The 27,753-nt window shown below is 43.6% G+C and overlaps 5 protein-coding genes across 8 annotated transcripts in view; all 5 read left to right on the top strand.

Moving 5' to 3' along the window:
* The first annotated feature begins 1,488 nt into the window (after positions 1 to 1,488).
* On the top strand, positions 1,489 to 4,154 carry LOC129827746 (protocadherin beta-6-like). The gene has a single exon (XM_055888856.1). The coding sequence runs from the start codon at positions 1,677 to 1,679 to the stop codon at positions 4,131 to 4,133; it is 2,457 nt and encodes an 818-aa protein (XP_055744831.1). The 5' UTR covers positions 1,489 to 1,676; the 3' UTR covers positions 4,134 to 4,154.
* A 360-nt stretch (positions 4,155 to 4,514) lies between these two features.
* Positions 4,515 to 27,753, top strand: part of LOC129827747 (protocadherin alpha-C2-like) — a 217,925-nt gene continuing 194,686 nt past the window's right edge. For 2 of the 4 annotated variants that reach the window (XM_055888862.1, XM_055888876.1), the window contains exons 1-2: positions 7,587 to 9,818; positions 11,643 to 11,963. In XM_055888862.1, coding sequence (XP_055744837.1) covers positions 7,776 to 9,818; positions 11,643 to 11,963 — 2,364 coding nt within the window. In that variant the 5' untranslated portion in view covers positions 7,587 to 7,775. Of the gene's footprint in view, positions 7,054 to 7,586; positions 9,819 to 11,642; positions 11,964 to 18,682; positions 21,201 to 27,753 lie in introns of those variants that run through there. The other 2 variants (XM_055888866.1, XM_055888879.1) reach the window with 2 other exon arrangements.
* Positions 15,520 to 18,062, top strand: LOC129827755 (protocadherin alpha-3-like). Its single transcript, XM_055888889.1, has one exon. The coding sequence runs from the start codon at positions 15,660 to 15,662 to the stop codon at positions 18,045 to 18,047; it is 2,388 nt and encodes a 795-aa protein (XP_055744864.1). The 5' UTR covers positions 15,520 to 15,659; the 3' UTR covers positions 18,048 to 18,062.
* LOC129827195 (protocadherin alpha-3-like) lies at positions 21,416 to 24,416 on the top strand. Its single transcript, XM_055887933.1, has one exon. It carries the CDS (start codon positions 22,014 to 22,016, stop codon positions 24,414 to 24,416), a length of 2,403 nt encoding a protein of 800 aa, XP_055743908.1. The 5' UTR covers positions 21,416 to 22,013.
* On the top strand, positions 24,860 to 27,616 carry LOC129827753 (protocadherin alpha-4-like). Its single transcript, XM_055888887.1, has one exon. It carries the CDS (start codon positions 24,951 to 24,953, stop codon positions 27,360 to 27,362), a length of 2,412 nt encoding a protein of 803 aa, XP_055744862.1. The 5' UTR covers positions 24,860 to 24,950; the 3' UTR covers positions 27,363 to 27,616.

The following is a 27,753-nucleotide window of genomic DNA, read 5'->3' on the forward strand; positions in this document are numbered from 1 at the left end:
ACTTGCTTCCATTCAGCTACAAGAGCATTAGTGAGGTGAGGCACTGATGTTGGGCAATTAGGCCTGGCTCACAGTCGACGTTCCAATTCATCCCAAAGGTGTTCGATGGGATTGAGGTCAGGGCTCTGTGCAGGCTAGTCAAGTTTTTCCACACTGATCTCAACAAACCATTTCTGTATGGACATCGCTTTGTGCACAGGGGCATTGTCATGCTGAAACAGGATAGGGCCTTCCCCAAACTGTTGCCACAAAGTTGGAAGTACAGAATCGTCTGAATGTCATTGTATGCTGTAGCGTTAAGATTTCCCTTCACTGTAACTAAGGGGCCTAGCCCGAACCATGAAAAACAGCCACAGTCCATTATTCCTCCTCCACCAAACTTTACAGATGTCACTATGCATAGGTAGCGTTCTCCTGGCATCCACCATACGCAGATTCGTCCGTCGGACTGCCAGAGGGTGAAGCGTGTTTCCACTGCTCCAGAGTCCAATAACTCCCAGCTTTACACCACTCCAGCTGATGCTTGGCATTGTGTATGGTGATCTTAGGCTTGTGTGATCTTAGGTTTGTGTTTCATAAAGCTCCCGACGAATAGTTATTGTGCTGACATTGTTTCCACAAGGAATTTGGAACTCGGCAGGGAGTGTTGCAACCGAGGACAGACGATTTTTATGCACTACGCACTTCAGCACTCTGCGGTCCCGTTCTGTGAGCTCGTGTGGCCTACCACTTTGGGGCTGAGCCATCGTTTCCGTTTCACAGTAACAGAACATACAGTTGACCGGGGAAGCTCTAGCAGGGCAGAAATTTGATGAACTGACTTATTGGAAAGATGGCATCCTGTGACGGTGCCATGTTGAAAGTCACTGAGCTCTTCAGTAAGGCCATTCTACTGGCAGTGTTTGTCTATTGAGATTGCATGGCAGTGTGCTTGATTTTATACACCTGTCAGCAACGCTGAAAAATGAATCCAGTCATTTGAAGGGTGTCCACATACTTTTGTATATGTATCGTATTTACTTTTACTCAAGTATGACAAGTGGATACTTTTTCCACCACTGATAAGGACAGTATATTGCTGATCAAAGACAAAGTATAAATGTAAAACAGCCTGTTTTTTGTAATTATTGGTTTTGCTTAACTGTGCCATTGGAAACATGTCCTGTGAATCCCAGTGTACTGGTTTTGTCACCCATGCCCTTTATGTATATAATTTTCAATACATTTCAATAAGGACAGTATATTGCTGATCAAATAAGGACAGTATATTGCTAATCAAATAAGGACAGTATTTTGCTCATTAAATAAGGACAGTATATTGTAAGAGGTGATACAATTAGGTCGATCCGTTATGGAAAGACAGTTACTTCAAAGCCAGGGCATGACGGTATTGGCCTACAGGTTAAGAACCACAAGGTGCCCAGACGCATGATGGTGCTGTTACATCATAAACGGGTAATAGAGGCGCGTAATAGGGCCGTTCTTGAAGGGATGAGACATTCAGTAGCTGCAGAGAGACAGCAGCAGGGCGGACGTTAAAGAGCGCTATTCTAAATGGCAAGACGATAGAAATAACAAACACTTGTAGTGCGATCCACTGATACGGAATTTATTTGTGTGCTTTCAGATTTGAGCATTTCTGCGTTAGGCCTATAGTCTAGTTTTTCTAGCATACAATGGCGATACAAACCCGGAAAAGACGGTGGTTAGGTGGATGGGCATTTCCTTATTTTGCTCTTCTTTTTCTTCATTTGAAAGGAATCTCCGGACAGATACGATACTCCATTCAAGAGGAATTGAAAGTCGGAACGGCAGTTGGGAATATAGCTAAAGACCTGGGATTCGACACGTCGAGACTAGCGGACCGGAATCTTCGCATTGTGTCTGGAACAAAGCACGAGCTCTTCCAGGTTAACCAGAGAAATGGTGCTTTGTTAGTGAACCACAGAGTAGACAGAGAGGAACTGTGCGTAAAAAACACGCCGTGTTTCATCAACCTAAAAGCAGTGATAGAAAATCCGCTAGAAATGCACCAAGTGACAGTAGAGATAATAGATGTAAATGACAATTCCCCTAAATTCCCTGAGGAAACATATAATTTGGAAATACTAGAGTCGGCATTGGCAGGGACACGCTTCCAAGTGGAGGGAGCACACGACTCAGATGTAGGCTTAAATGCTTTGCAGTCTTACACCTTAAGCCACAACCAGTATTTTCGTGTGGAAACAGAAGAATTTGGTGAAGACGGTAAAATCCCATTTCTAGTATTACAAAAACCATTGGATAGGGAGCTTATTTCTCAACACACGTTGCTGTTAACAGCGTTAGATGGGGGCAAGCCACCCAAAACAGGAGCCCTTAATATCACAGTTATTGTGTCTGATATAAATGACAATGCACCCGTGTGTGACAAGCAGAAATACACAGTAACCGTAAAGGAAAGTGCACCTGCGGGGACATTTTTAATTCGATTGAATGCCTCTGATACGGACGAGGGTCTAAATGGCGAGGTCAAGTATTCTTTGCGAGGCAAATTTAGAGCTATGGGTGCTGAGCCCTTTGAGTTGGACAGTAAAACAGGAGAGCTAAAAGTGAAGGGAGGCCTTGATTTCGAGGAGAAGCAAGTGTATGAGATGAAGATACTGGCAGCGGATACAGGAGCGGTGTCTCTCTCCACACACTGCAACGTGCTCGTCAGAGTTGAAGACGTGAACGACAACAGGCCCGAGATTGACGTCACCTCTCTGTCCAGCCGGATCCCTGAGGACGCACCTCCCGGTACCGTGGTAGCGCTAATGGGGATGACGGACCTGGACTCGGGTGTGAACGGACAGGTAGTCTGTTCTTTACCGAAGGATTTACCGTTTGATCTGAAGCCTTCTCCCGATGGGCATTTCTATTCGTTAGTCACGAATGCATTCCTTGATAAAGAGTCTGTGGCTCGGTATGATATTACCATCACGGCTAAAGACTTAGGAACAACTCCTTTGACATCAACTAAAGTCATTCAAGTGGAGGTAGTAGATGTTAACGATAACAATCCACGTTTCACTGAAAACCCTTACACATTTTATGTAGTTGAAAACAATAAACCCGGCATGCCTATTTTCTCTGTAAGCGCTTCTGATTTTGATGAAGGAGAAAATGCAGCCATTACATATTCACTGGACCGTGGGAGCACTGGACAAAGCGTGAATTCCTTCCTAAACATAAATGAAGGCAACGGTAACATTTATGCACTAAAGAGCTTTGACTTTGAAACCCTCAAATCATTCCAGTTTCACATCATTGCCCAGGACTCTGGAACTCCGTCACTAAGCAGCAACGTCACAATAAACGTGTTCATTCTGGATCAGAACGACAACGCTCCAGTGATCTTGTATCCAGTCAGAGCTAACGGTTCCACTGAAGGTGTGGAGGAGATTCCCCGCAATGTGAACGCAGGCCATTTGGTGACTAAAGTGAGAGCCTATGACGCTGATATAGGATATAACGGCTGGTTATTATTTTCACTGCAGGAAGTTACTGACCACAGTCTCTTTGCTTTGGACCGTTATACAGGACAGATAAGGACACTTCGGTCATTCACAGAGACCGACGAGGCTGAGCATAAACTGGTCATACTGGTAAAAGACAATGGGAACGTTTCACTCTCAGCAACAGCTACTGTGATTATCAACGTTGTGGAGCCCAAAGAGGCTTTTGCAGCTTCTGATGTTAAAAGCGCAGTAAAAGACGAGGAGGAGAACAGCGTTACATTTTATTTGATCATCACTTTGGGGTCAGTTTCAGCACTTTTTATCATCAGTATCATCGTGTTGATTATAATGCAGTGCTCCAAAGCCCCAGACGATTCCTCCAAGTATTTACAAGATGTGAATTACGACGGGACACTGTGCCACAGCATCCAGTACAGATCCGGAGACAAACGGTACATGTTAGTTGGACCCAGAATGAGTATAGGTTCTACTATAGTCCCGGGCAGCAATGGGAATACTCTAGTGGTACCTGACCACAGGAGAAGAGCTTCTGGAGAGGTAAGAACTGTCTTTATCCGTTACTGCCTATTTAGTCGGAGAAAGAGACATATTTTGAGTGAATGTGTGTGCTCGCATATTGTCGTCTGTGCGTAATGTCCATACGCAAACTCGCTGTAGGGGGCGCTGTCCATGGTGCTGAATTCCAAGCTCACGTCTTAGGTAAGCTGGTGAGTGCATGCTTGGCTAGACTACTGCCTGAGGTGTATTATCTGTTATTTACCTGTGCATTCCTTCGATTTAGTATGTTTCTCTTCCTCCCCTATCTAAACACCCCTTTATCTGTACTCGTTATTTTATTTGTATTTTTACTGATATCGGCGTATTTACTGGATTCGATACAGACGACACACACGGAGCTCATCGTAGCCTGTTGGGTGGACAAGAATCCCGGACCACATGGTGTCAGTGTAACATAAGGAGACAGTTTGGTACTTTGTAGATTAGACCCTACCCCTCTCTGGGCCGTTTTGTTTCACACACTGAGAGACTGGTGTGGACACCCGAACAAGACGTGTATACGATAGTCAGATAATAGGTGTATTATTTTTCGGTGCTGAAGCATTTGATTCAGTATGGATCATTACGAGTTAGCCTTCTGATCAGTAGGTTTGTAATTTTTCATTGAGGATTGTGCTTAATTGTCTGTTTAACGATGGGAGACGGAGGACAAAGGCGCAGATGGGAGTACTGGTGTGTTGCTCTGCGTTTCTCTTTGCTGCTGTGCTTCGTGGAGCAGGTTTCGGCTCAGATAAGGTACTCTATTCCAGAGGAGGTGAAAGAGGGAACCGTTGTTGGAAATGTTGCTAAGGATTTGGGTCTTGACGTCAGTAGTTTGGTGGAGAGGCGGTTTCGTATCGTATCTGGATCTAAGGACGCTCTTTTCCAAATATATCAGAACAATGGCGTCTTGTATGTTCATAAGAATATCGACAGAGAGGAGCTCTGTGATGGCACTGGCGTGTGCTTGATTGACCTTAAAATAGTCGTTGAAACGCCGCTAGAAGTCCATTATGTAGGTGTACAAATCACAGATGTGAATGATAATTCACCTAATTTCCCAGAAAAGGAACAGCAATTTGAGATAGCTGAGCATACCCCTCCAGGTACACGGTTCCAATTACATGCAGCTCATGATCCTGATGTTGGGATGAATTCAGTTCATACCTATAAAATAACGTCTAACGATAATTTTGAAATCGATGTGCGGCAAAGCGATGAGGACAAAATACCGTTTTTAGTTTTAAAGAAGTCGCTAGATAGGGAACAAAACCACAACTACACGCTTCTCCTAACAGCGATAGATGGAGGTAATCCTCAAAGATCAGGAACTCTAAATGTTACAATTGTTGTTCTAGATAGTAATGATAACCGTCCCGTCTTTAGTCAGGATACATATAATGTTAGGATACAAGAAAACGTTGGAGTTGGTACAGTTGTTATTAGAGTAAATGCAACTGATCCAGATGAAGGAAGTAATAGTGAGGTTGAGTTCAGCCTGGGTAAAACCTTAAGGAGAAAAGTCTATGATATTTTTGAACTGGACAGGCTAACTGGAGACATTAGAGTTAAAGGTGAGGTGGACTTCGAGGACACAGAGGTGTATAAACTAGATGTTCAGGCCTCGGACAAAGGACAACCTCCACTGACTGTGGAATGTAGAGTGATCATAAAGATAATCGATATTAATGACAATGAGCCAGACATTGATGTAACATCCCTCTCTAATACAGTGTCTGAAGATTCCAAACCAGGAACTGTTATTTCTCTCATCAGTGTCACAGATAAAGACTCTGGTATTAATGGTAATGTGATTACAAGTATATCAAAAAATATACCTTTTGAATTGAAGCCATCATATAAAGAAAACGTATATTCTATAGTCACAAAAGGACGTTTAGATCGAGAACTCGTGTCCCATTATGACATCACTATAACAGCCACTGACTGTGGTCAGCCTCCCCTGTCCACATTCAACACTTTGAGCGTCCAGATATCAGATGTGAACGATAACAGTCCAGAATTCTCCAAAAAACCTCTTGAGCTGTACTTAGTGGAAAATAATGCCCCCGGTGCGTCCATATTCTCTGTAACCGCCACTGATAAAGACTTGAACGAAAATGCTGCTATTTCATATCACACAATCAGAGGAGAAGGGACACAGAACGATATGGCATCTTTTTTGAATATCAATTCTGATAACGGACTTATTTCCGCTCTAAAAAGCTTCGATTTTGAAACCCTCAAAACGTTCCAATTCCAAGTTGTTGCTACAGACTCAGGAATTCCGTCACTAAGCAGCAACGTCACAATAAACGTGTTCATTCTGGATCAGAACGACAACGCTCCAGTGATCTTGTATCCAGTCAGCGCTAACGGTTCCGCTGACGGTGTGGAGGAGATTCCCCGCAATATGAACGCAGGCCATTTGGTGACTAAAGTGAGAGCCTATGACGCTGATATAGGATATAACGGCTGGTTATTATTTTCACTGCAGGAAGTTACTGACCACAGTCTCTTTGCTTTGGACCGTTATACAGGACAGATAAGGACACTTCGGTCATTCACAGAGACCGACGAGGCTGAGCATAAACTGATCATACTCGTAAAAGACAATGGGAACGTTTCACTCTCAGCAACTGCTACTGTGATTATCGACGTTGTGGAGCCCAAAGAGGCTTTTGCAGCTTCTGATGTTAAAAGCGCAGTAAAAGACGAGGAGGAGAACAGCGTTACATTTTATTTGATCATCACGTTGGGGTCAGTTTCAGCACTTTTTATCATCAGTATCTTCGTGTTGATTGTAATGCAGTGCTCCAAAGCCCCAGACGATTCCTCCAAGTATTTACAAGATGTGAATTATGACGGGACACTGTGTCACAGCATCCAGTACAGATCCGGAGACAAACGGTACATGTTAGTTGGACCCAGAATGAGTATAGGTTCTACTATAGTCCCGGGCAGCAATGGGAATACTCTAGTGGTACCTGAACACAGGAGGAGAGCTTCTGGAGAGGTGAGAACTTACCCTAACCTTTACTCTCCATAATGTATTTTATTTTGATCATGTTTGGTCCGTGGCTAATGTACGTAGTCAAAGTAGCTGCCGTGGTTGCTGTCCATATAGTGCTGAACTTCAAGCTCCCTTAATTAGTTGGAGAGAGCATGCTAGACTACTACCATACCTGCGTTTCTTGTTATTTTGCAATGTATCTACTCACCTTCCATCTCCATTTGTACTCGTTATTTGATAGCTAATGTATGCATATTTATTGGTAGTGTAAGGACCCTGGGTTTATAAGCGCGGAAATCGACTTTGAGGCACGAGCATGCTTTTGCGGCACAGTCGATAGCGCGCCGGACCTCGGTCTAGAAGGTTGAGGGTTTGACACCTGCTCCCTGCTGTTTCATTACAGTATGTAATCTCTCGGAGCTCATATAATTGTGGATGGAATCCCAGCCCACAGGGTGCCAGTGTAGCACAATGATACTGTCTGGTGCTATGTACTATAGACCCTGCCCCTCTCTGGGCTGTTTTGTTCTGCTTCTATCTGATTTGGTTTGTTCTAAAGAGAGCTGAGCAGACATCCGAAAACCCTGATATGTTGGACAGAGAGAACCCTATTCTTTTCCGGTGCTGAAATATTGGATACAGTATGGATAATAACGAATTGTCTATCTGAATATTAGGATTATATTTTTTTTCATTCAGGATTGTGCATAATTGTGTATTTCACGATGGGAGACGGAGGACAAAGGCGCAGATGGGAGTACTGGTGTGTTGCTCTGCGTTTCTCTTTGCTGCTGTGCTTCGTGGAGCAGGTTTCGGCTCAGATAAGGTACTCTATTCCAGAGGAGGTGGAAGAGGGAGCCGTTGTTGGAAATGTTGCTAAGGATTTGGGTCTTGACGTCAGTACTTTGGTGGAGAGGCGGTTTCGTATCGTTTCTGGATCTAAGGACGCTCTTTTCCACATAAATCAGAACAATGGCGTCTTGTATGTTCATAAGAATATCGACAGAGAGGAGCTCTGTGATGGCACCGGCGCTTGTCTGATAAACCTGAAAATCGCTGTTGAAAACCCTTTAGAGATTCATTATGTTGGTGTAGAAATAACGGATGTTAATGATCACTCGCCCAGTTTTACTGAAAAGGATCTGCACTTAGAGATAGCGGAAAATACCCTTTCTGATACGCGCTTTGAACTCCAGACCGCACGGGATGCAGATGTTGGATTGAACTCTGTGCGTATGTACGTATTAAGTAGTAATCCTCATTTCGAATTGGAATTAATTGATAATGGAGACGAAGACAAGGTTCCGTTTTTAATCTTAAGGAAGGCTATTGATAGAGAACAAAACACAAACCACTCATTCATTTTAACAGCAATAGATGGAGCCAATCCTCCGAGATCAGGTACTCTAAATATTACGGTTACAGTTGTTGATGTCAATGACAATCGACCCGTTTGTGGTAAAGATATCTATTCTGTTACTATCCAGGAAAATGCACCTATTGGAACAACCGTTTTAAACATAAACGCCACTGACACAGACGAAGGTCAAAATGGTGAAGTTGAATATGCACTTGGTAGAAACATAAAGCGCAAAGTTCATGACATATTTAATTTGAACAGTCTTACCGGTGAAATTCGTGTCATAGGTCCAGTAGACTTTGAAGAGAATGAGGTTTTCAAATTAACAGTGCAAGCCTCTGACAAAGGACAACCCCCACTTTCAGTCGACTGTAGAGTTGTCATCAAGATAACGGATGTAAACGACAATAAACCAGAAATAGAGGTGACGTCACTGTCTAACATGATATCCGAGGACTCAAAGTCTGGAACAGTCATATCTCTCATTAGCGTAACGGATACAGACTCCGGTAACAACGGCAAAGTCCTATTAACAATATCCGAGGACGTCCCATTTGAATTAAAACCATCATTTCAGGACAATGCTTATTCTGTCGTCACAAAAGGGCGATTAGATCGAGAACTCGTCTCCCATTATGACATCACAATAACAGCCACTGACTGTGGTCAGCCTCCTCTGTCCACATTCAAAACTCTGACCGTCCAAATATCAGATGTGAACGATAACAGCCCAGAATTCTCTCAAAACCCTATTGAGCTGTACTTAGTGGAAAATAACCCCCGGGGTGAATCCATATTCTCTGTAAGCGCCACAGATAAAGACTTGAATGAAAATGCTGCGATTTCATATCACATTGTTAGAGGTGAAGGGACACAAAATGATATGGCATCTTTCTTGAATATCAATTCTGATAATGGTCATATTTCCGCTCTAAAAAGCTTTGATTTTGAATTTCTCAAAATGTTCCAATTCCAAGTTGTTGCTACAGACTCTGGAACTCCGTCACTAAGCAGCAACGTCACAATAAACGTGTTCATTCTGGATCAGAACGACAACGCTCCAGTGATCTTGTATCCAGTCAGCGCTAACGGTTCCACTGAAGGTGTGGAGGAGATTCCCCGCAATATGAACGCAGGCCATTTGGTGACTAAAGTGAGAGCCTATGACGCTGATATAGGATATAACGGCTGGTTATTATTTTCACTGCAGGAAGTTACTGACCACAGTCTCTTTGCTTTGGACCGCTATACAGGACAGATAAGGACACTTCGGTCATTCACAGAGACAGACGAGGCTGAGCATAAACTGGTCATACTGGTAAAAGACAATGGGAACGTTTCACTCTCAGCAACAGCTACTGTGATTATCAACGTTGTGGAGCCCAAAGAGGCTTTTGCAGCTTCTGATGTTAAAACCTGTCTAGGATCAGCGTGCCGCTAGCGGCACTCCCCCCCCCCCCCCACTGAAAAACCAGTGCCGCGAAATTCAAAAAAAATATTTTTTTAAAATATTTAACTTTCACACATTAAAGTCCAATACAGCTAATGAAAGACACAGATCTTATGAATCCAGTCAACATTTCCGATTTTTAAAATGTTTTACAGGGAAGACACAATATGTAAAGATGTACATCTATTACCTAAAAACACATTAGCATATTCCACCATCTTTTATTTGTCCACCAACACCAGTAGCCATCACCAATTCGGCTAAACTAAGATATTTATAGCCTCTAACCAACAAAAAAACTCATTAGATGACAGTCTGATAACATATTTATGGTATGGGATAGGTTTTGTTAGAAAAAAGTGCATATTTCAGGTAGATGGCATAGTTTACAATTGCACCCACCATCACAAATGGACTAGAATAATTACAATGAGCAACGTGTTTACCTAACTACTAATCATCAAACATTTCGTAAAAATACACAGCATACACGAATCGAAAGACACAGATCCTGTGAATACAGACAATATTTCAGATTTTCTAAGTGTCTTACAGCGAAAACACAATAAATCGTTATATTAGCTTAGCACATAGCAATTAGCAGCCCAGCATTGATTCTAGCCAAAGTGAGCGATAAAAGTCAACATCGCCAAAAGATATTAATTTTTTCACTAACCTTCTCAGAATTCTTCCGATGACACTCCTGTAACATCACATTACAACATGCATATACAGTTTGATCGAAAATGTTTATATTTAGCCACCAAAATCATGGTTAGACAATGTGAAATGTAGACAAGCTGGTAAAGAAAACGTCCTTGCGCCACTTAGACAGTGATCTACTCTTATACATAAATACTCATAAACGTGACTAAAAAATATAGGGTGGACAGGGATTGATAGACAATTTAATTCTTAATACAATTGCGTTATTACATTTTTTAATTTATCCTTACTTTTCAATACAGTTTGCGCCAAGCGAAGCTACGTCAAAAAACATGGCGTCCTAAGCCACTAAAATGTTTCGACAGAAACACGATTTATCATAATAAAAATGTCCTACCTTGAGCTGTTCTTCCATCAGTATCTTGGGCAAAGGATCCTTTCTTGGGAGAAATCGTCTTTTGGTGGAAAGCTGTCCTCTTGCCATGTGGAAATGTCAACTACGTTCGGGATGAACTGAAAAGCGTTCCCAACTTTTCACATCGTTGCAAAAATAAATGTCCCAAAATCGCACTAAACGGATATAAATTGCTATAAAACGCTTTAAATTAACTACTTTGTGATGTTTGTAACTCCTATAACGAGTGAAAAGATGACCGGAGAAATATAACAGGCTAAACTAACGCTTGGAACAGGAGAGGGTCGGTGTCTTCCACGCGCGTTACGCAGCAAGAAAAGACTTGCTAGCTAAAGGTTTTTTTCATTTGTAGGGCCTGTGAACGAGCAATCGAGCCCGTTGGAATCGTCATCACGTAAAGGCATCCAGGGGAAGACGTAAGAAGTGTCCGTATAGTCATAGCAACGACAGTGCCCGTTTAAATGACTTCAGAAAAGTGGCCAACGTTTCTCAAATCTGACTCCATGTCAGGGAAATTGCTGTAGAATGGGCTCTGTTCCACTTAGAGACAAAATTTCAACTCCTATAGAAACTATAGACTGTTTTCTATCCAATAATAATAATAATATGCATATTGTACGATCAAGGATTTTGTGGGAAGCCGTTTAAAAAATTAGCCACATTAGCATAAATAGTCTAAACAGCGCCCCCATCCCCAACAGGTTAAAAGCGCAGTAAAAGACGAGGAGGAGAACAGCGTTACATTTTATTTGATCATCACTTTGGGGTCAGTTTCAGCACTTTTTATCATCAGTATCTTCGTGTTGATTGTAATGCAGTGCTCCAAAGCCCCAGACGATTCTTCCAAGTATTTACAAGATGTGAATTACGACGGGACACTGTGCCACAGCATCCAGTACAGATCCGGAGACAAACGGTACATGTTAGTTGGACCCAGAATGAGTATAGGTTCTACTATAGTACCGGGCAGCAATGGGAATACTCTAGTGGTACCTGACCACAGGAGGAGTGCTTCTGGAGAGGTAAGCGCTGTACCTTTATAATCTTATGTGTTTGTTTTTGGCCTAAATGGGTGTTTGGGAAATATGATGATACATCTCTTAAAATAAATCTCTTAAAAGAGTCATAACCTGGCCCCAGCAACACTCCTTTTTCTACAAACGGCATTTCTGTGCATAATGGCTGGTGCGGTTGAGGTCATCTGAATTGTACATTCATTGTTTTCCGTTGAACGCGTGTTGTTACCTTCTCTTCTTTTTTAAGTGTGTTGGCCAATCCTCTACATCATCTTAGTAGCCTACTGTTCCATACCTGTCACGATCGTCGAATGAAGTAGACCAAAACGCAGCTTGGTGAGCGTACATATGTAACGGCTTTCATATTCGTCCTCCTCCTCGGACGAGGAGAGGCGAGACGGATCGGACCAATGCGCGGAGTGGTTAGTGTTCATAATGATTTAATATAACAAAACTGAACACTGAATTACAAAACAAATAAACGAAGTGCAGAAACCTATACAGTACCGTGTGGTGAAAAACACAAACACGGAAACAAACACCCACAAAACACACGTGAAACCCAGGCTGCCTAAGTATGATTCTCAATCAGGGACAACGATTGACAGCTGCCTCTGATTGAGAATCATACCAGGCCAACACAAAAATCCCAACATAGAAAATCAACCATAGACAAACCCACCCAACTCACGCCCTGACCAACTAAAATCAATACAAGACAAAGGAAAACAGGTCAGGTACGTGACAACATATTCCTTTTTATTAGGATGACACCGACAAAAACAATAAACAATACAATAACAACCGTGAAGCTAAAGGGCTATGTGCCACAAACAAAGTTAACTTCCCACCACAAAAAGAGGGAAAAAGGGATACCTAAGTATGGTTCTCAATCAGAGACAAAGATAGACAGCTGTCCCTGATTGAGAACCCTACCAGGCCAAAACATACGAATACAAATACTAGAACTAAAGAACATAGAATGCACACCCCAAATCACACCCTGACCAAACCAAATATAGACATAAAGAGGCTCTCTAAGGTCAGGGCGTGACAGTACCCCCCCCGGACTGGGCACCCTCGTTGCGGGCCCCGGACTGGGCACCCACGTTGCGGGCCCCGGACTGGGCACCCTCGTTGCGGGCCCCGGACTGGGCACCCTCGTTGCGGGCCCCGGACTGGGCACCCTCGTTGCGGGCCCCGGACTGGGGACCGTCGCTGGAGGCTCCCGACTGGGGACCCTCATTGCGGGCCCCGGACTGGGGACCGTCGCTGGAGGCCCCGGACTGGAGACCGTCGCTGGAGGCTCCGGACTGGAGAACGTCGCTGGAGACTCCGGACTGGAGAACGTCGCTGGAGACTTCGGACTGGGGACCTTGGCTGGAGACTCCGGACTGGGGACCATCGCTGGAGACTCCGGACTGGGGACCGTCGCTGGAGACTCCGGACTGGGGACCGTCGCTGGAGACTCCGGACTGGAGGCCGTCGCTGGGGGCTCCGGACTTGAGAGCGTCGCTGGAGACTCCGACTGGAGAACATTGCTGGAGGCTCCGGACTGCGGACCATCGCTGGAGACTCTGGACTGGAGACCGTCGCTGGAGGCTCCGGAATGGAGGCCGTTGTTGGAGGCTTCGTGCCATGACTCCTCACTGGAGGCTTCTTTCCATGGATCATCACTGGAGGCTTCGTACCATGGATCATCACTGGAGGCTTCTTGCTATGGATTATCACTGGAAGCTTCGTGCCATGGATCATCACTGGAGGCTTCTTGCCATGGATCATCACTGGAGGCTTCGTGCCATGGATCATCACTGGAGGCTTCGTGCCATGGATCATCACTGGAGGCTTCGTGCCATGGATCATCACTGGAGGCTTCTTGCCATGGATCATCACTGGAGGCTTCGTGCCATGGTTCATCACTGGAGGCTTTGTGCCATGGAACATCACTGAAGGCTTCTTGCCATGGATCATCACTGGAGGCTTCGTGCCATGGATCATCACTGGAGGCTTCTTGCCATGGATCATCACTGGAGGCTTCGTGCCATGGATCATCACTGGAGGCTTCTTGCCATGGATCATCACTGGAGGCTTCGTGCCATGGATCATCACTGGAGGCTTTGTGCCATGGATCATCACTGGAGGTTTCTTGCCATGGATCATCACTGGAGGCTCCTTGCCATGGATCATCACTGGAGTGAGGAGACGTATGGGCAGTCTGGTACGTGGAGCTGCCACAGGGCTCACCAGGCTGGGGAGACATACAGGAGGCTTAGTTCTGGGCGCAGGCACCGTATACACTGAGCCGTGGAGGCGCACTGGAGGTCTCGAGCTTAGAGCTGGCACAACCCGTTCTGGCTGGATGCTCACCCTAGCCCGGCAGATGCGGGGAGCTGGGATGTAGCGCACCGGGTTGTGAACGCGCACTGGAGACACCGTGCACTCCACCGCATAACGCTCGCCACGGTAAGCACGGGGAGTTGGCTCAGGTCTCCAACCTGACTCAGCCAATCTCCCCGTGTGTCCCCCCCCAAAAGATTATTGGGGCTGCCTCTCGGGCTTCCTTGCTAGCCGTGTTCCCTCGTAACGATACCGTTCTGCCTTTGCTGCCTCCAGCTCCTCCTTCGCACGGCGATATTCCCCAGCCTGCCACCAGGGTCCTTTACCGTCCAGGATTTCCTCCCAAGTCCATGAGTCCCCCTTACCACGCTGCTTGGTCCTTTTGTGGTGGGAAGTTCAGTCACAGCCGTCGACTGAAGTAGACCAAAACGCAGCATCGTGAGTGTGACAAAATATTCCTTTTTATTAGGATGACGCCGACAAAAACAATAAACAATACAATAACAACCGTGAAGCTAAAGGGCTATGTGCCACAAACAAAGTTAACTTCCCACCACGAAAGGAGGGAAAAAGGGATACCTAAGTATGGTTCTCAATCAGAGACAACGATAGACAGCTGTCCCTGATTGAGAACCCTACCCGGCCAAAACATAGAAATACAACTAATAGAACTAAAGAACATAGAATGCCCACCCCAAATCACACCCTGACCAAACCAAATAGAGACATAAAAAGGCTCTCTAAGGTCAGGGCGTGACAATACCATTTTATATTCTTCCTCGACCTTTCCTCACCCTTTTACATTGCTATTCCTTTAAGGGCTCCCGAATGGCGCAGCGTTCTAAGGCACCGCATCCTGGTTCGAATCCCGGCTGTATCACATCCGGCCGTGATTGGGAGTTCCATAGGGCGGCGCACAATTGGCCCATCGTTGTCCGGGTTTGGCCGGGGTAGGCCATCATTGTAAATAAGAATTCGTTCTTAACTGATTTGCCTAGTTAAATAAAGGTTAAATGAAAAATGGACCCATTGCAACTGGGGCTTTTATCAATACAAATAGTCACAACCAAATGTATGTACAAAACAATGCAGTCTACGGTGGTAAACAGGAGCTCGGAGCGCTGGGTGTCAGTATAACACAAGGTGACTGACTGGTGCTTTGTAGAATAGGCCCTGCCCCTCTCTGGGTTGTTTTGTTCCATACATAGGTCGGGGCGGACATTAGAACAAGACGATAGACATAAAGGATTGTGTTCTATTTCGCTGATGAAACATTGGAAAAAGTGTGGATAGAAGCCCGTTGGCCATTTGATCTTCAGGATTGTATTTTTTCATTGAGGATTGTGTTTCCTTTTCTATTTAACGATGGGAGACGGAGGACAAAGGCGCAGATGGGAATACTGGTGTGTTGCTCTGCGTTTCTCTCTGCTGCTGTGCTTCGTGGAGCAGGTTTCGGCTCAGATAAGGTACTCTATTCCAGAGGAGGTGAAACAGGGATCCGTTGTTGGAAATGTTGCCAAGGATTTGGGTCTTGACGTCAGTACTTTGGTGGAGAGGCGGTTTCGAATCGTTTCTGGATCTAAGGACGCTCTTTTCCACATAAATCAGAACAATGGCGTCTTGTATGTTTATAAGAATATTGACAGAGAGGAGCTTTGTGTCGGAAATGTTGCATGTGTGATAGATCTAGAGATCATTGTTGAAAACCCGTTAGAAGTCCATTACGTAGGTGTAGAAATAACAGACATAAACGATCATACCCCCAGCTTCTCCGAGAAAGATATACACATCAAAATAGCTGAGAATAAACTGCCAGGGGCTCGTTTTGAACTCCAGGCTGCGCGCGATTTGGACTATGGAATAAATTCAGTACGTACCTATAAATTAAATCAAAACGAGCATTTTGATTTAGAGCTGCGAGATAGCGGGGAAGGTGATAAAATCCCTTTTTTGGTTTTACAGAAAGCCTTAGATAGGGAACAGAAGACCAAACATGTATTACTATTGACAGCATTGGATGGGGGGAATCGGCCTAGAACAGGTACTCTGAACATCACTGTCACAGTCCTTGATACAAATGATAATCAACCTGTATGTAGCCAAGACGTCTACTCAGTGACGTTACAGGAAAATGCTGATATCGGTAGGATTGTAGTAAGGGTTAACGCAACTGATACAGACTATGGATCAAATGGAGAAGTTGAATATACACTTGGTAGGAATTTAAAGCGTGGAGTATATGACATATTTGAACTGGATAGCCTTACTGGAGATATTCGGGTTAAAGGTCCAGTAGATTTCGAGGATAATGAGGTGTACAGGTTAAATATAGAGGCATCTGATAAAGGCCAACCTCCACTGACTGTTGATTGTCGAGTTATTATAAAGATAACTGATGTAAATGACAATAAACCATCTATTGGTGTGACATCCCTCTCTAATACGGTGTCTGAAGTTTCTAACCCAGGAACTGTTATTTCTCTCATCAGTGTGACAGATAAAGATTCCGGTATTAATGGAAAAGTGCTTGCTAGTATATCTGAAGACGTGCCATTTGAGTTAAAGTCATCATATAAAGAAAACGTATATTCTATCGTCACAAAGGGCCCTTTAGATCGAGAACTCGTGTCCCATTATAACATCACTATAACAGCCACTGACTGTGGTCAGCCTCCTCTGTCCACATTCAAAACTTTGACCGTCCAAATATCAGATGTGAACGATAACAGCCCAGAATTCTCTCAAAACCCTATTGAGCTGTACTTAGTGGAAAATAACGCCCCTGGTGGGTCCATATTCTCTGTAAGCGCCACTGATAAAGACTTAAATGAAAATGCAGCCATTTCATATCACATTGTTAGAGGAGAAGGGACACAAAATGATATGGCATCTTTCCTGAATATCAATTCTGATAATGGTCATATTTCCGCTCTAAAAAGCTTTGACTTTGAAACCTTCAAAACATTCCAATTCCAAGTTGTTGCTACAGACTCTGGAACTCCGTCACTAAGCAGCAACGTCACAATAAACGTGTTCATTCTGGATCAGAACGACAACGCTCCAGTGATCTTGTATCCAGTCAGCGCTAACGGTTCCGCTGAAGGTGTGGAGGAGATTCCCCGCAATGTGAACGCAGGCCATTTGGTGACTAAAGTGAGAGCCTATGACGCTGATATAGGATATAACGGCTGGTTATTATTTTCACTGCAGGAAGTTACTGACCACAGTCTCTTTGCTTTGGACCGCTATACAGGACAGATAAGGACACTTCGGTCATTCACAGAGACCGACGAGGCTGAGCATAAACTGGTCATACTGGTAAAAGACAATGGGAACGTTTCACTCTCAGCAACAGCTACTGTGATTATCAACGTTGTGGAGCCCAAAGAGGCTTTTGCAGCTTCTGATGTTAAAAGCGCAGTAAAAGACGAGGAGGAGAACAGCGTTACATTTTATTTGATCATCCCTTTGGGGTCAGTTTCAGCACTTTTTATCATCAGTATCTTCGTGTTGATTATAATGCAGTGCTCCAAAGCCCCAGACGATTCCTCCAAGTATTTACAAGATGTGAATTACGACGGGACACTGTGCCACAGCATCCAGTACAGATCCGGAGACAAACGGTACATGTTAGTTGGACCCAGAATGAGTATAGGTTCTACATTAGTCCCGGGCAGCAATGGGGATACTCTAGTGGTACCTGACCACAGGAGGAGAGCTTCTGGAGAGGTAAGAACTGTCTTTGAGCATTAAACTTTGAAAGCGTATTGCTGGTTATTTGAATGTATTTATCGTGCGTAATGAAATGTATGACTGAACATTTAGCGCTCGCTATCTACCTTGATGGCGCTGAATTGGTGATAAGTCTCTTGAAATAGTATTTTGTTTATATGGGCATGAGATATGCTGACATTTGAAAACGTTGACTGATTAGTCACAAACTAGGTCCCAACATGACACGTGAGTGTAATTCCCCTGTCTACAAACTGCTTTTCTGTGCGTAATGGAGAACTGAACTCGTTCATGCAATTGCTGTCCACCCCTGTGGTGCTGATTTACAAGATCATTGTTTTTCTTTGCAATCGTGTATGTACTATGCCTGTCTTTTACATCTGTAGACCTCCACATTCATTTAGTCCCAGTCCTTTTCATTTTACTCCCACTAAACCCTTCCTCGTCACACGCCTGTAACTGTAATATAGTGGTGGTTCATTTGCTGATCCTAATACAGAAAGGTACTATCGTTCTCGAGCCGTGTGTACTCATGGTAAACGGTAGATCGGTCCGCAGTGTGTCAGTATAACACAAGGATACTTTCTGGTACTGTTATACTAGGCCCTGCCCCTATCTGTGCTGTTTAGTTCCCCACAGATACAGAGAGAGTCTTGGGGACATCAAATCAAGGCGTGCTATTTCAGACAAAGACTATTTAATTTTTTTCCGTTTGCTGAACCATTGGATTCGGTATGGATCATTACGACTTTTCCATCTGATCATTAGGATTGTAATTTCTCATTGACAACTGGGTTTGATTGTTTAACGATGGGAGACGGAGGACAAAGGCGCAGATGGGAGTACTGGTGTGTTGCTCTGCGTTTCTCTTTGCTGCTGTGCTTCGGAGAGCAGGTTTCGGCTCAGATAAGGTACTCTATTCCAGAGGAGGTGGAAGAGGGAGCCGTTGTTGGAAATGTTGCCAAGGATTTGGGTCTTGACGTCAGTACTTTGTTGGAGAGGCGGTTTCGTATCGTTTCTGGATCTAAGGACGCTCTTTTCCACATAAATCAGAACAATGGCGTCTTGTATGTTCATAAGAATATCGACAGAGAGGAGCTCTGTGATGGCAATAGTGCGTGCATGATAAACCTGAAAATCGTTGTTGAGAATCCTTTAGAAATACATTATGTAGGGATAGAGATACGTGATGTGAACGACCATTCACCCAGTTTCTCAGAGAAAGACCAGATTTTGGAAATAGCAGAATCTACTCTGCCAGGCACAGGTTTCCAGTTACAGGCAGCACGTGATCCAGATTCCGGAATGAATTCCGTTCGTTTATATAAATTAAGCCATACTGAATATTTTGATCTGGAGCTGCGGGACACTGGAGAAGAAGGAAAAATCCCTGTTTTGAAATTACATAAACCTCTCGATAGGGAACGTGAAAGCAAACATATTTTAGTTTTAACCGCCATCGATGGCGGTAGCCCGCCAAGGTCAGGGCATGTCAACATTTCAATCACTGTTCTGGATAATAATGACAACAGACCTATTTTCAGCCAGGACGTTTATTCTGTGACAATACAGGAAAACGGTGCAGTTGGAACAATTGTTGCTAAAGTTAATGCTACCGATTTGGACGACGGTGTCTATTCTGAAATTATATATTCATTCGTGAAAAACCTAAAAAGAAAAGTATATGATACTTTTAGCTTAGATTCCAATACCGGTGAAATATCAGTGAAGGGTAATGTCGACTTTGAGGATACTGAAGTTTACAGAGCTGATGTTATGGCATCAGATAAAGGACAGCCCCCTATGAGGACAGAATGTAGGGTTATCATAAAAATACTTGATGTAAATGATAACAAACCCGAGATAGAGGTAACATCTCTTTCGAATATGGTCTCTGAAGATTCCAAACCACAGACTGTTATTTCTCTCATAAGTGTAACTGACAAAGACTCCGGCATTAACGGTAAAGTCATTTGCATTCTGTCAGAAGATGTACCTTTTGAATTGAAACCTTCATTTCAAGATAACATGTACTCTTTTGTTACGAAACAGCGTTTAGACCGGGAACTTGTGTCCCATTATGACATCACAATAACAGCCACTGACTGTGGTCAGCCTCCCCTGTCCACATTCAAAACTCTGACCGTCCAGATATCAGATGTGAACGATAATAGTCCAGAATTCTCCCAAAACCCTATTGAGCTGTACTTAGTGGAGAATAACGCCCCCGGTGCATCTATATTCTCTGTAAGCGCCTCTGATAAAGACTTGAATGAAAATGCTGCGATTTCATATCACATTGTTAGAGGTGAAGGGACACAAAATGATATGGCATCTTTGCTGAATATCAATTCTGATAATGGACTTATTTCCGCACTGAAAAGCTTTGACTTTGAAACGTTAAAAACATTCCAATTCCAAGTTGTAGCTACAGACTCTGGAACTCCGTCACTAAGCAGCAACGTCACAATAAACGTGTTCATTCTGGATCAGAACGACAACGCTCCAGTGATCTTGTATCCAGTCAGCGCTAACGGTTCCGCTGAAGGTGTGGAGGAGATTCCCCGCAATGTGAACGCAGGCCATTTGGTGACTAAAGTGAGAGCCTATGACGCTGATATAGGATATAACGGCTGGTTATTATTTTCACTGCAGGAAGTTACTGACCACAGTCTCTTTGCTTTGGACCGCTATACAGGACAGATAAGGACACTTCGGTCATTCACAGAGACCGACGAGACTACGCATAAACTGGTCATACTGGTAAAAGACAATGGGAACGTTTCACTCTCAGCAACAGCTACTGTGATTATCAACGTTGTGGAGCCCAAAGAGGCGTTTGCAGCTTCTGATGTTAAAAGCGCAGTAAAAGACGAGGAGGAGAACAGCGTTACATTTTATTTGATCATCACTTTGGGGTCAGTTTCAGCACTTTTTATCATCAGTATCTTCGTGTTGATTATAATGCAGTGCTCCAAAGCCCCAGACGATTCCTCCAAGTATTTACAAGATGTGAATTACGACGGGACACTGTGCCACAGTATCCAGTACAGATCCGGAGACAAACGGTACATGTTAGTTGGACCCACAATGAGTATAGGTTCTACATTAGTCCCGGGCAGCAATGGGGATACTCTAGTGGTACCTGACCACAGGAGGAGAGCTTCTGGAGAGGTAAGAACTGTCTTTGAGCATTAAACTTTGAAAGCGTATTGCTGGTTATTTGAATGTATTTATCGTGCGTAATGAAATGTATGACTGAACATTTAGCGCGTGCTATCTACCTTGATGGCGCTGAATTGGTGATAAGTCTCTTGAAATAGTTTTTTGTTTATATGGGCATGAGATATGCTGACATTTGAAAACGTTGACTGATTAGTTACAAACTAGGTCCCAACATGACACGTAAGTGTAATTCCCCTGTCTACAAACTGCTTTTCTGTGCGTAATGGAGAACTGAACTCGTTCATGCAATTGCTGTCCACCCCTGTGGTGCTGATTTACAAGATCATTGTTTTTCTTTGCAATCGTGTATGTACTATGCCTGTCTTTTACATCTGTAGACCTCCACATTCATTTAGTCCCAGTCCTTTTCATTTTACTCCCACTAAACCCTTCCTCGTCACACGCTTGTAACTGTAATATAGTGGTGGTTCATTTGCTGATCCTAATACAGAAAGGTACTATCGTTCTCGAGCCGTGTGTACTCATGGTAAACGGTAGATCAGTCCGCAGTGTGTCAGTATAACACAAGGATACTTTCTGGTACTGTTATACTAGGCCCTGCCCCTATCTGTGCTGTTTAGTTCCCCACAGATACAGAGAGAGTCTTGGGGACATCAAATCAAGGCGTGCTATTTCAGACAAAGACTATTTTATTTTTTTCCGTTTGCTGAACCATTGGATTCGGTATGGATCATTACGACTTTTCCATCTGATCATTAGGATTGTAATTTCTCATTGACAACTGGGTTTGATTGTTTAACGATGGGAGACGGAGGACAAAGGCGCAGATGGGAGTACTGGTGTGTTGCTCTGCGTTTCTCTCTGCTGCTGTGCTTCGTGGAGCAGGTTTCGGCTCAGATAAGGTACTCTATTCCAGAGGAGGTGAAAGAGGGAGCCGTTGTTGGAAATGTTGCTAAGGATTTGGGTCTTGACGTCAGTAGTTTGGTGGAGAGGCGGTTTCGAATCGTTTCTGGATCAAAGGACGCTCTTTTCCACATAAATCAGAACAATGGCGTCTTGTATGTTCATAAGAATATCGACAGAGAGGAGCTCTGTGATGGCACTGGCGTGTGCTTGATGAACCTGAAGATTGTAGTTGAGAATCCTCTAGAAATACATTATGTTCAGTTAGAAATCAAAGATGTCAATGACCATTCACCTATGTTCACAGAAAAGGAGCAGCATTTTGAAATAGCAGAACATGTCCCTCCGGGAACTCGCTTACAAATTCCGACTGCTCGTGATCCGGACACAGGTGTAAACTCTGTACGTTTCTACAAATTAAGTCAGAATCATTTTTTCGATATTGAGATAAAAGATAGCGATGAGGACAAAATACCATTTTTAATATTACAGAAATCTCTAGATAGGGAGAACAGAATCAACCACTCATTGGTTTTAACTGCGATCGATGGAGGGAATCCGCCAAAATCAGGATCGCTAAATATAACCGTTACTGTTCTTGACGTAAATGATAACAAGCCTGTTTTTAGTCAAGACACGTATTCTGTAACTTTACAAGAAAACGCCCCTATTGGTACCATCGTTGTAAAAGTAAATGCTACTGATCTAGATGAAGGGTTAAACCGTGTTGTTGAATACTCTCTCGGGAGAAACCTTAAGAGCAAAGTTTATGACGTGTTTGAATTGGATAGCGTTACAGGTGAAATTACAGTTAAGGCCCAGGTAGACTTTGATGACACCGAGGTGTACAAACTAAGTGTGCAAGCATCAGACAGAGGTCAGCCTCCATGGACTGTCGAATGCGGGGTTATCATAAAAATACTTGATGTGAATGATAACAATCCCGAGATAGAGGTAACATCCCTTTCCAATATGGTCTCTGAAGATTCCAAACCAGGAACTGTTATTTCTCTCATAAGCGTTACTGATAAAGACTCCGGTATTAATGGAAAAGTGTTGTGTAGTCTGCTAGGAGATGTACCCTTTGAGTTAAAACCTTCATTTCAGGATAATATGTACTCTTTAGTGACCAAACAACGATTAGACAGAGAGTTTGTGTCCCATTATGACATCACAATAACAGCCACTGACTGTGGTCAGCCTCCTCTGTCCACATTCAAAACTCTGAGCGTCCAGATATCAGATGTGAACGATAATAGTCCAGAATTCTCCCAAAACCCTATTGAGCTGTACTTAGTGGAAAATAACGTCCCCGGTGCGTCCATATTCTCTGTAAGCGCCACAGATAAAGACTTTAATGAAAATGCAGCCATTTCATATCATATTGTTAGAGGCGAAGGGACACAAAATGATATGGCATCTTTCCTGAATATCAATTCTGATAATGGACTTATTTCCGCTCTAAAAAGCTTTGACTTTGAAACTTTAAAAACATTCCAATTCCAAGTTGTAGCTACAGACTCTGGAACTCCGTCACTAAGCAGCAACGTCACAATAAACGTGTTCATTCTGGATCAGAACGACAACGCTCCAGTGATCTTGTATCCAGTCAGCGCTAACGGTTCCACTGAAGGTGTGGAGGAGATTCCCCGCAATGTGAATGCAGGCCAGTTGGTGACTAAAGTGAGAGCCTATGACGCTGATATAGGATATAACGGCTGGTTATTATTTTCACTGCAGGAAGTTACTGACCACAGCCTCTTTGCTTTGGACCGTTATACAGGACAAATAAGGACACTTCGGTCATTCACAGAGACAGACGAGGCTGAGCATAAACTGGTCATACTGGTAAAAGACAATGGGAACGTTTCACTCTCAGCAACAGCTACTGTGATTATCAACGTTGTGGAGCCCAAAGAGGCTTTTGCAGCTTCTGATGTTAAAAGCGCAGTAAAAGACGAGGAGGAGAACAGCGTTACATTTTATTTGATCATCACTTTGGGGTCAGTTTCAGCACTTTTTATCATCAGTATCTTCGTGTTGATTATAATGCAGTGCTCCAAAGCCCCAGACGATTCCTCCAAGTATTTACAAGATGTGAATTACGACGGGACACTGTGCCACAGCATCCAGTACAGATCCGGAGACAAACGGTACATGTTAGTTGGACCCAGAATGAGTATAGGTTCTACTATAGTCCCGGGCAGCAATGGGAATACTCTAGTGATACCTGGCCACAGGAGGAGAGCTTCTGGAGAGGTAAGACATGTATGTCTCTGTAATTGTATAGAAATCGCATAGATTATTGTCCCATTTTTTTTGTAAGTTCATATATTTAATTGAACTACGGGGTCTTGTTTGAGTGGGTCTAATATGTTTTTTTTTCGGAGTATGGCTTTGGCGTTTTAACAAACCTCCACCTCTCACAGGGTCTGTCCTTGAAATCAGAGGATCAGCAGTCACCACCACATTTGAAAGTGGTCGCTGTCCACGACAATTGCTCTGAAACACTTTTCAGTTTAAAGTGTTATTTGACATGTCACATATTTATGTTTCGGTTTGAGTTGCTGCGCATGAAAGCCATTCTCCTAATGCGCAGGGTGTCGCTGCTTTTCAGAGTTAGAAACAGGCCTTTTGTTTGAATCCCTCCCTCCCTTTGTCGTGTTGCCTCATTAAAAATCATCCGGGTCGAGTGAAATGGGCACTTGCTTTCTGGAATTGAGAATACTATCCGCATGGATACTTGCTTGAATCTTTTTCGTGGATGAACTTGGCACCTTGATTTTTCTGGATGAAGCGGACTGTAATGGTTCCAAAATAACAGGGCTTGTCAAAATGATAGACGGACAGAGAAGAGAGGCGCCTCACTGGGCGATGCTGTCGTTTGTATTTTTGTTGTGCTTTTCCCGTGGAGCTTATTGTCAAATACGCTATTCTATCGCGGAGGAGTCGAAAGAAGGTTCTTATGTGGGAGATGTAGCAAAGGATTTGGGGTTCAGTGTGGATATACTGGCGGAGCGAAGGTTTCGGATTGTATCTGGCTCTAAGGAAGGTCTTTTGCAGATAAACCAAGATAATGGCGTGTTGTATGTGAACAGAAACATCGACAGGGAGGAGCTGTGTGAGAAAATCAGTGTGTGTTTAATCAACCTAAAAACCGTCGCCGAAAATCCAATGGAAATACATTATGTTGAGGTTGAAATTACGGATATAAATGACCATTCTCCCATTTTTCCAGAAAAGGAGAAACACTTAGAGATTGCAGAGAATGCTGTGCTCCAAGGAACGCGTTTTCCTCTTGACGCTGCGCGTGACCCTGATGTTGGAGCAAATAGTCTCCGTAAGTACACTCTCAGTCAAAACGATAACTTTGACTTAGATGTTAAAACTCGCGGTGAGGATAAAATTCCTTTTCTGATTTTGAAAAAGACGCTAGACAGAGAGCAGAAACCTGAAATTCGACTGATTTTGACTGCGTTTGACGGAGGTGAGACAGCTAGATCTGGCACAGTCAATGTAACAATACATGTGATTGATGTCAATGACAACGCACCAGTCTTTGACAGACAGGTGTATACGGTAACTTTATATGAAAATCCTCCCGTAGGTGCCTCAGTTCTAAGATTACACGCCACGGATATAGATGATGGCGCCAACGGACAGGTTATATACACTTTTGATAACAGTCTTAAAAACAAAGCGTTCGATTTATTCGAGATAGATGATGTTACAGGTGAGATCACTGTAAAAGGATTAATAGACTTTGAAGAGCAGAGTGTTTATGAAATTGACATGCAGGCCTCTGACAAAGGTCCAGTTACATTGACTGGTCACTGTAGTGTTGTTATTAACGTGAAAGATGTAAATGACAACGCACCTGAGATGGACGTGACGTCCCTATCAAGCCAAGTCCCCGAGGATGCACGACCCGGTACAGCGGTAGCTCTTATCAGCGTGTTTGATATGGACTCTGGTGAAAACGGCTTAGTTATATGTACAATCTCAGACAACATCCCTTTCGAATTAAAACCGTCCTTTCAGAAAAATATGTATTCGTTGATTACTAAAAGCAGATTGGACAAAGAGTCAGAGCCTGTGTACACAGTGACTATAACTTCTACAGATAAAGGAGTCCCATCACTTTCTTCCCACAAAACCATCACAGTCCATATTTCAGACGTTAATGATAACAGTCCTGTGTTTTCTCGGAGTCAGTATATTTTTTATGTACCGGAAAACAATGTTCCACACGCGTCTGTGTTTTCCATGAGTGCCTCAGATAGAGACCAAGATGACAACGCTCGTGTGTCGTATAACATTTGGAAAAGTGATGGCGACGCTCCTACTATATCCTACCTAAATATTAATTCTGATGATGGTAGCATTTACGCGCTAAAAAGCTTTGACTTTGAAACACTTAAAACATTCCAATTCCAAGTTGTAGCTACAGACTCTGGAACTCCGTCATTAAGCAGCAACGTCACAGTGAATGTGTTCATTCTGGATCAGAACGACAACGCTCCAGTGATCTTGTATCCAGTCAGTGCTAACGGTTCCACTGAAGGTGTGGAGGAGATTCCCAGCAATGTGAACGCAGGCCATTTGGTGACTAAAGTGAGAGCCTATGACGCTGATATAGGATATAACGGCTGGTTATTATTTTCACTGCAGGAAGTTACTGACCACAGTCTCTTTGCTTTGGACCGCTATACAGGACAGATAAGGACACTTCGGTCATTCACAGAGACCGACGAGGCTGAGCATAAACTGGTCATACTGGTAAAAGACAATGGGAACGTTTCACTCTCAGCAACAGCTACTGTGATTATCAACGTTGTGGAGCCCAAAGAGGCTTTTGCAGCTTCTGATGTTAAAAGCGCAGTAAAAGACGAGGAGGAGAACAGCGTTACATTTTATTTGATCATCACTTTGGGGTCAGTTTCAGCACTTTTTATCATCAGTATCTTCGTGTTGATTATAATGCAGTGCTCCAAAGCCCCAGACGATTCCTCCAAGTATTTACAAGATGTGAATTACGACGGGACACTGTGCCACAGTATCCAGTACAGATCCGGAGACAAACGGTACATGTTAGTTGGACCCAGAATGAGTATAGGTTCTACTATAGTCCCGGGCAGCAATGGGAATACTCTAGTGGTACCTGACCACAGGAGGAGAGCTTCTGGAGAGGTAAGGAGATTAATACGTTTTTATACAAGTCACGTACATCGTACATGGTCCCCATAAACCATGTAGACTGAGCTGTACAGTGCATTGAGTGTCTCAATACAATCATACTATCTTGGGCATTTTTTAACTTGCTTTGCTGTTTAGGTTTGTGTTCTGGTGTATTTGTTTTAGTACTGTAATTCACGACAGTCTAGAGGGAATCGTCTTGCATTTCTGTTTTGTAATTCATCAAGTGTCCTTTTTATACCATATTTCTGCTCTAGAATAGTATGTGTGGGACATGCTAAATCAATCTAAAAGGAATTCAAAGTTGTTTCGCCATAGAGCTGTGTTTTTTGGACGCAGCGTAGCGTCTCGTGGTGTGTCGCTGTCCATTAGCGTGGTTCTGAAACGCTCGGATGTCTCGCAGCTCTGCAGGAGAACATATACCGTGCAGATAAAGTAACAT

This window comes from Salvelinus fontinalis, chromosome 29, assembly GCF_029448725.1.
Source record: "Salvelinus fontinalis isolate EN_2023a chromosome 29, ASM2944872v1, whole genome shotgun sequence".
Classification (NCBI taxonomy): domain Eukaryota; kingdom Metazoa; phylum Chordata; class Actinopteri; order Salmoniformes; family Salmonidae; genus Salvelinus; species Salvelinus fontinalis.

Coding starts and splice junctions, on each gene's coding strand:
- LOC129827746 (XM_055888856.1), top strand. CDS start 1,677: ATGGCGATACAAACCCGGAAAAGACGGTGGTTAGGTGGATGGGCATTT.
- LOC129827755 (XM_055888889.1), top strand. CDS start 15,660: ATGGGAGACGGAGGACAAAGGCGCAGATGGGAATACTGGTGTGTTGCT.
- LOC129827195 (XM_055887933.1), top strand. CDS start 22,014: ATGGGAGACGGAGGACAAAGGCGCAGATGGGAGTACTGGTGTGTTGCT.
- LOC129827753 (XM_055888887.1), top strand. CDS start 24,951: ATGATAGACGGACAGAGAAGAGAGGCGCCTCACTGGGCGATGCTGTCG.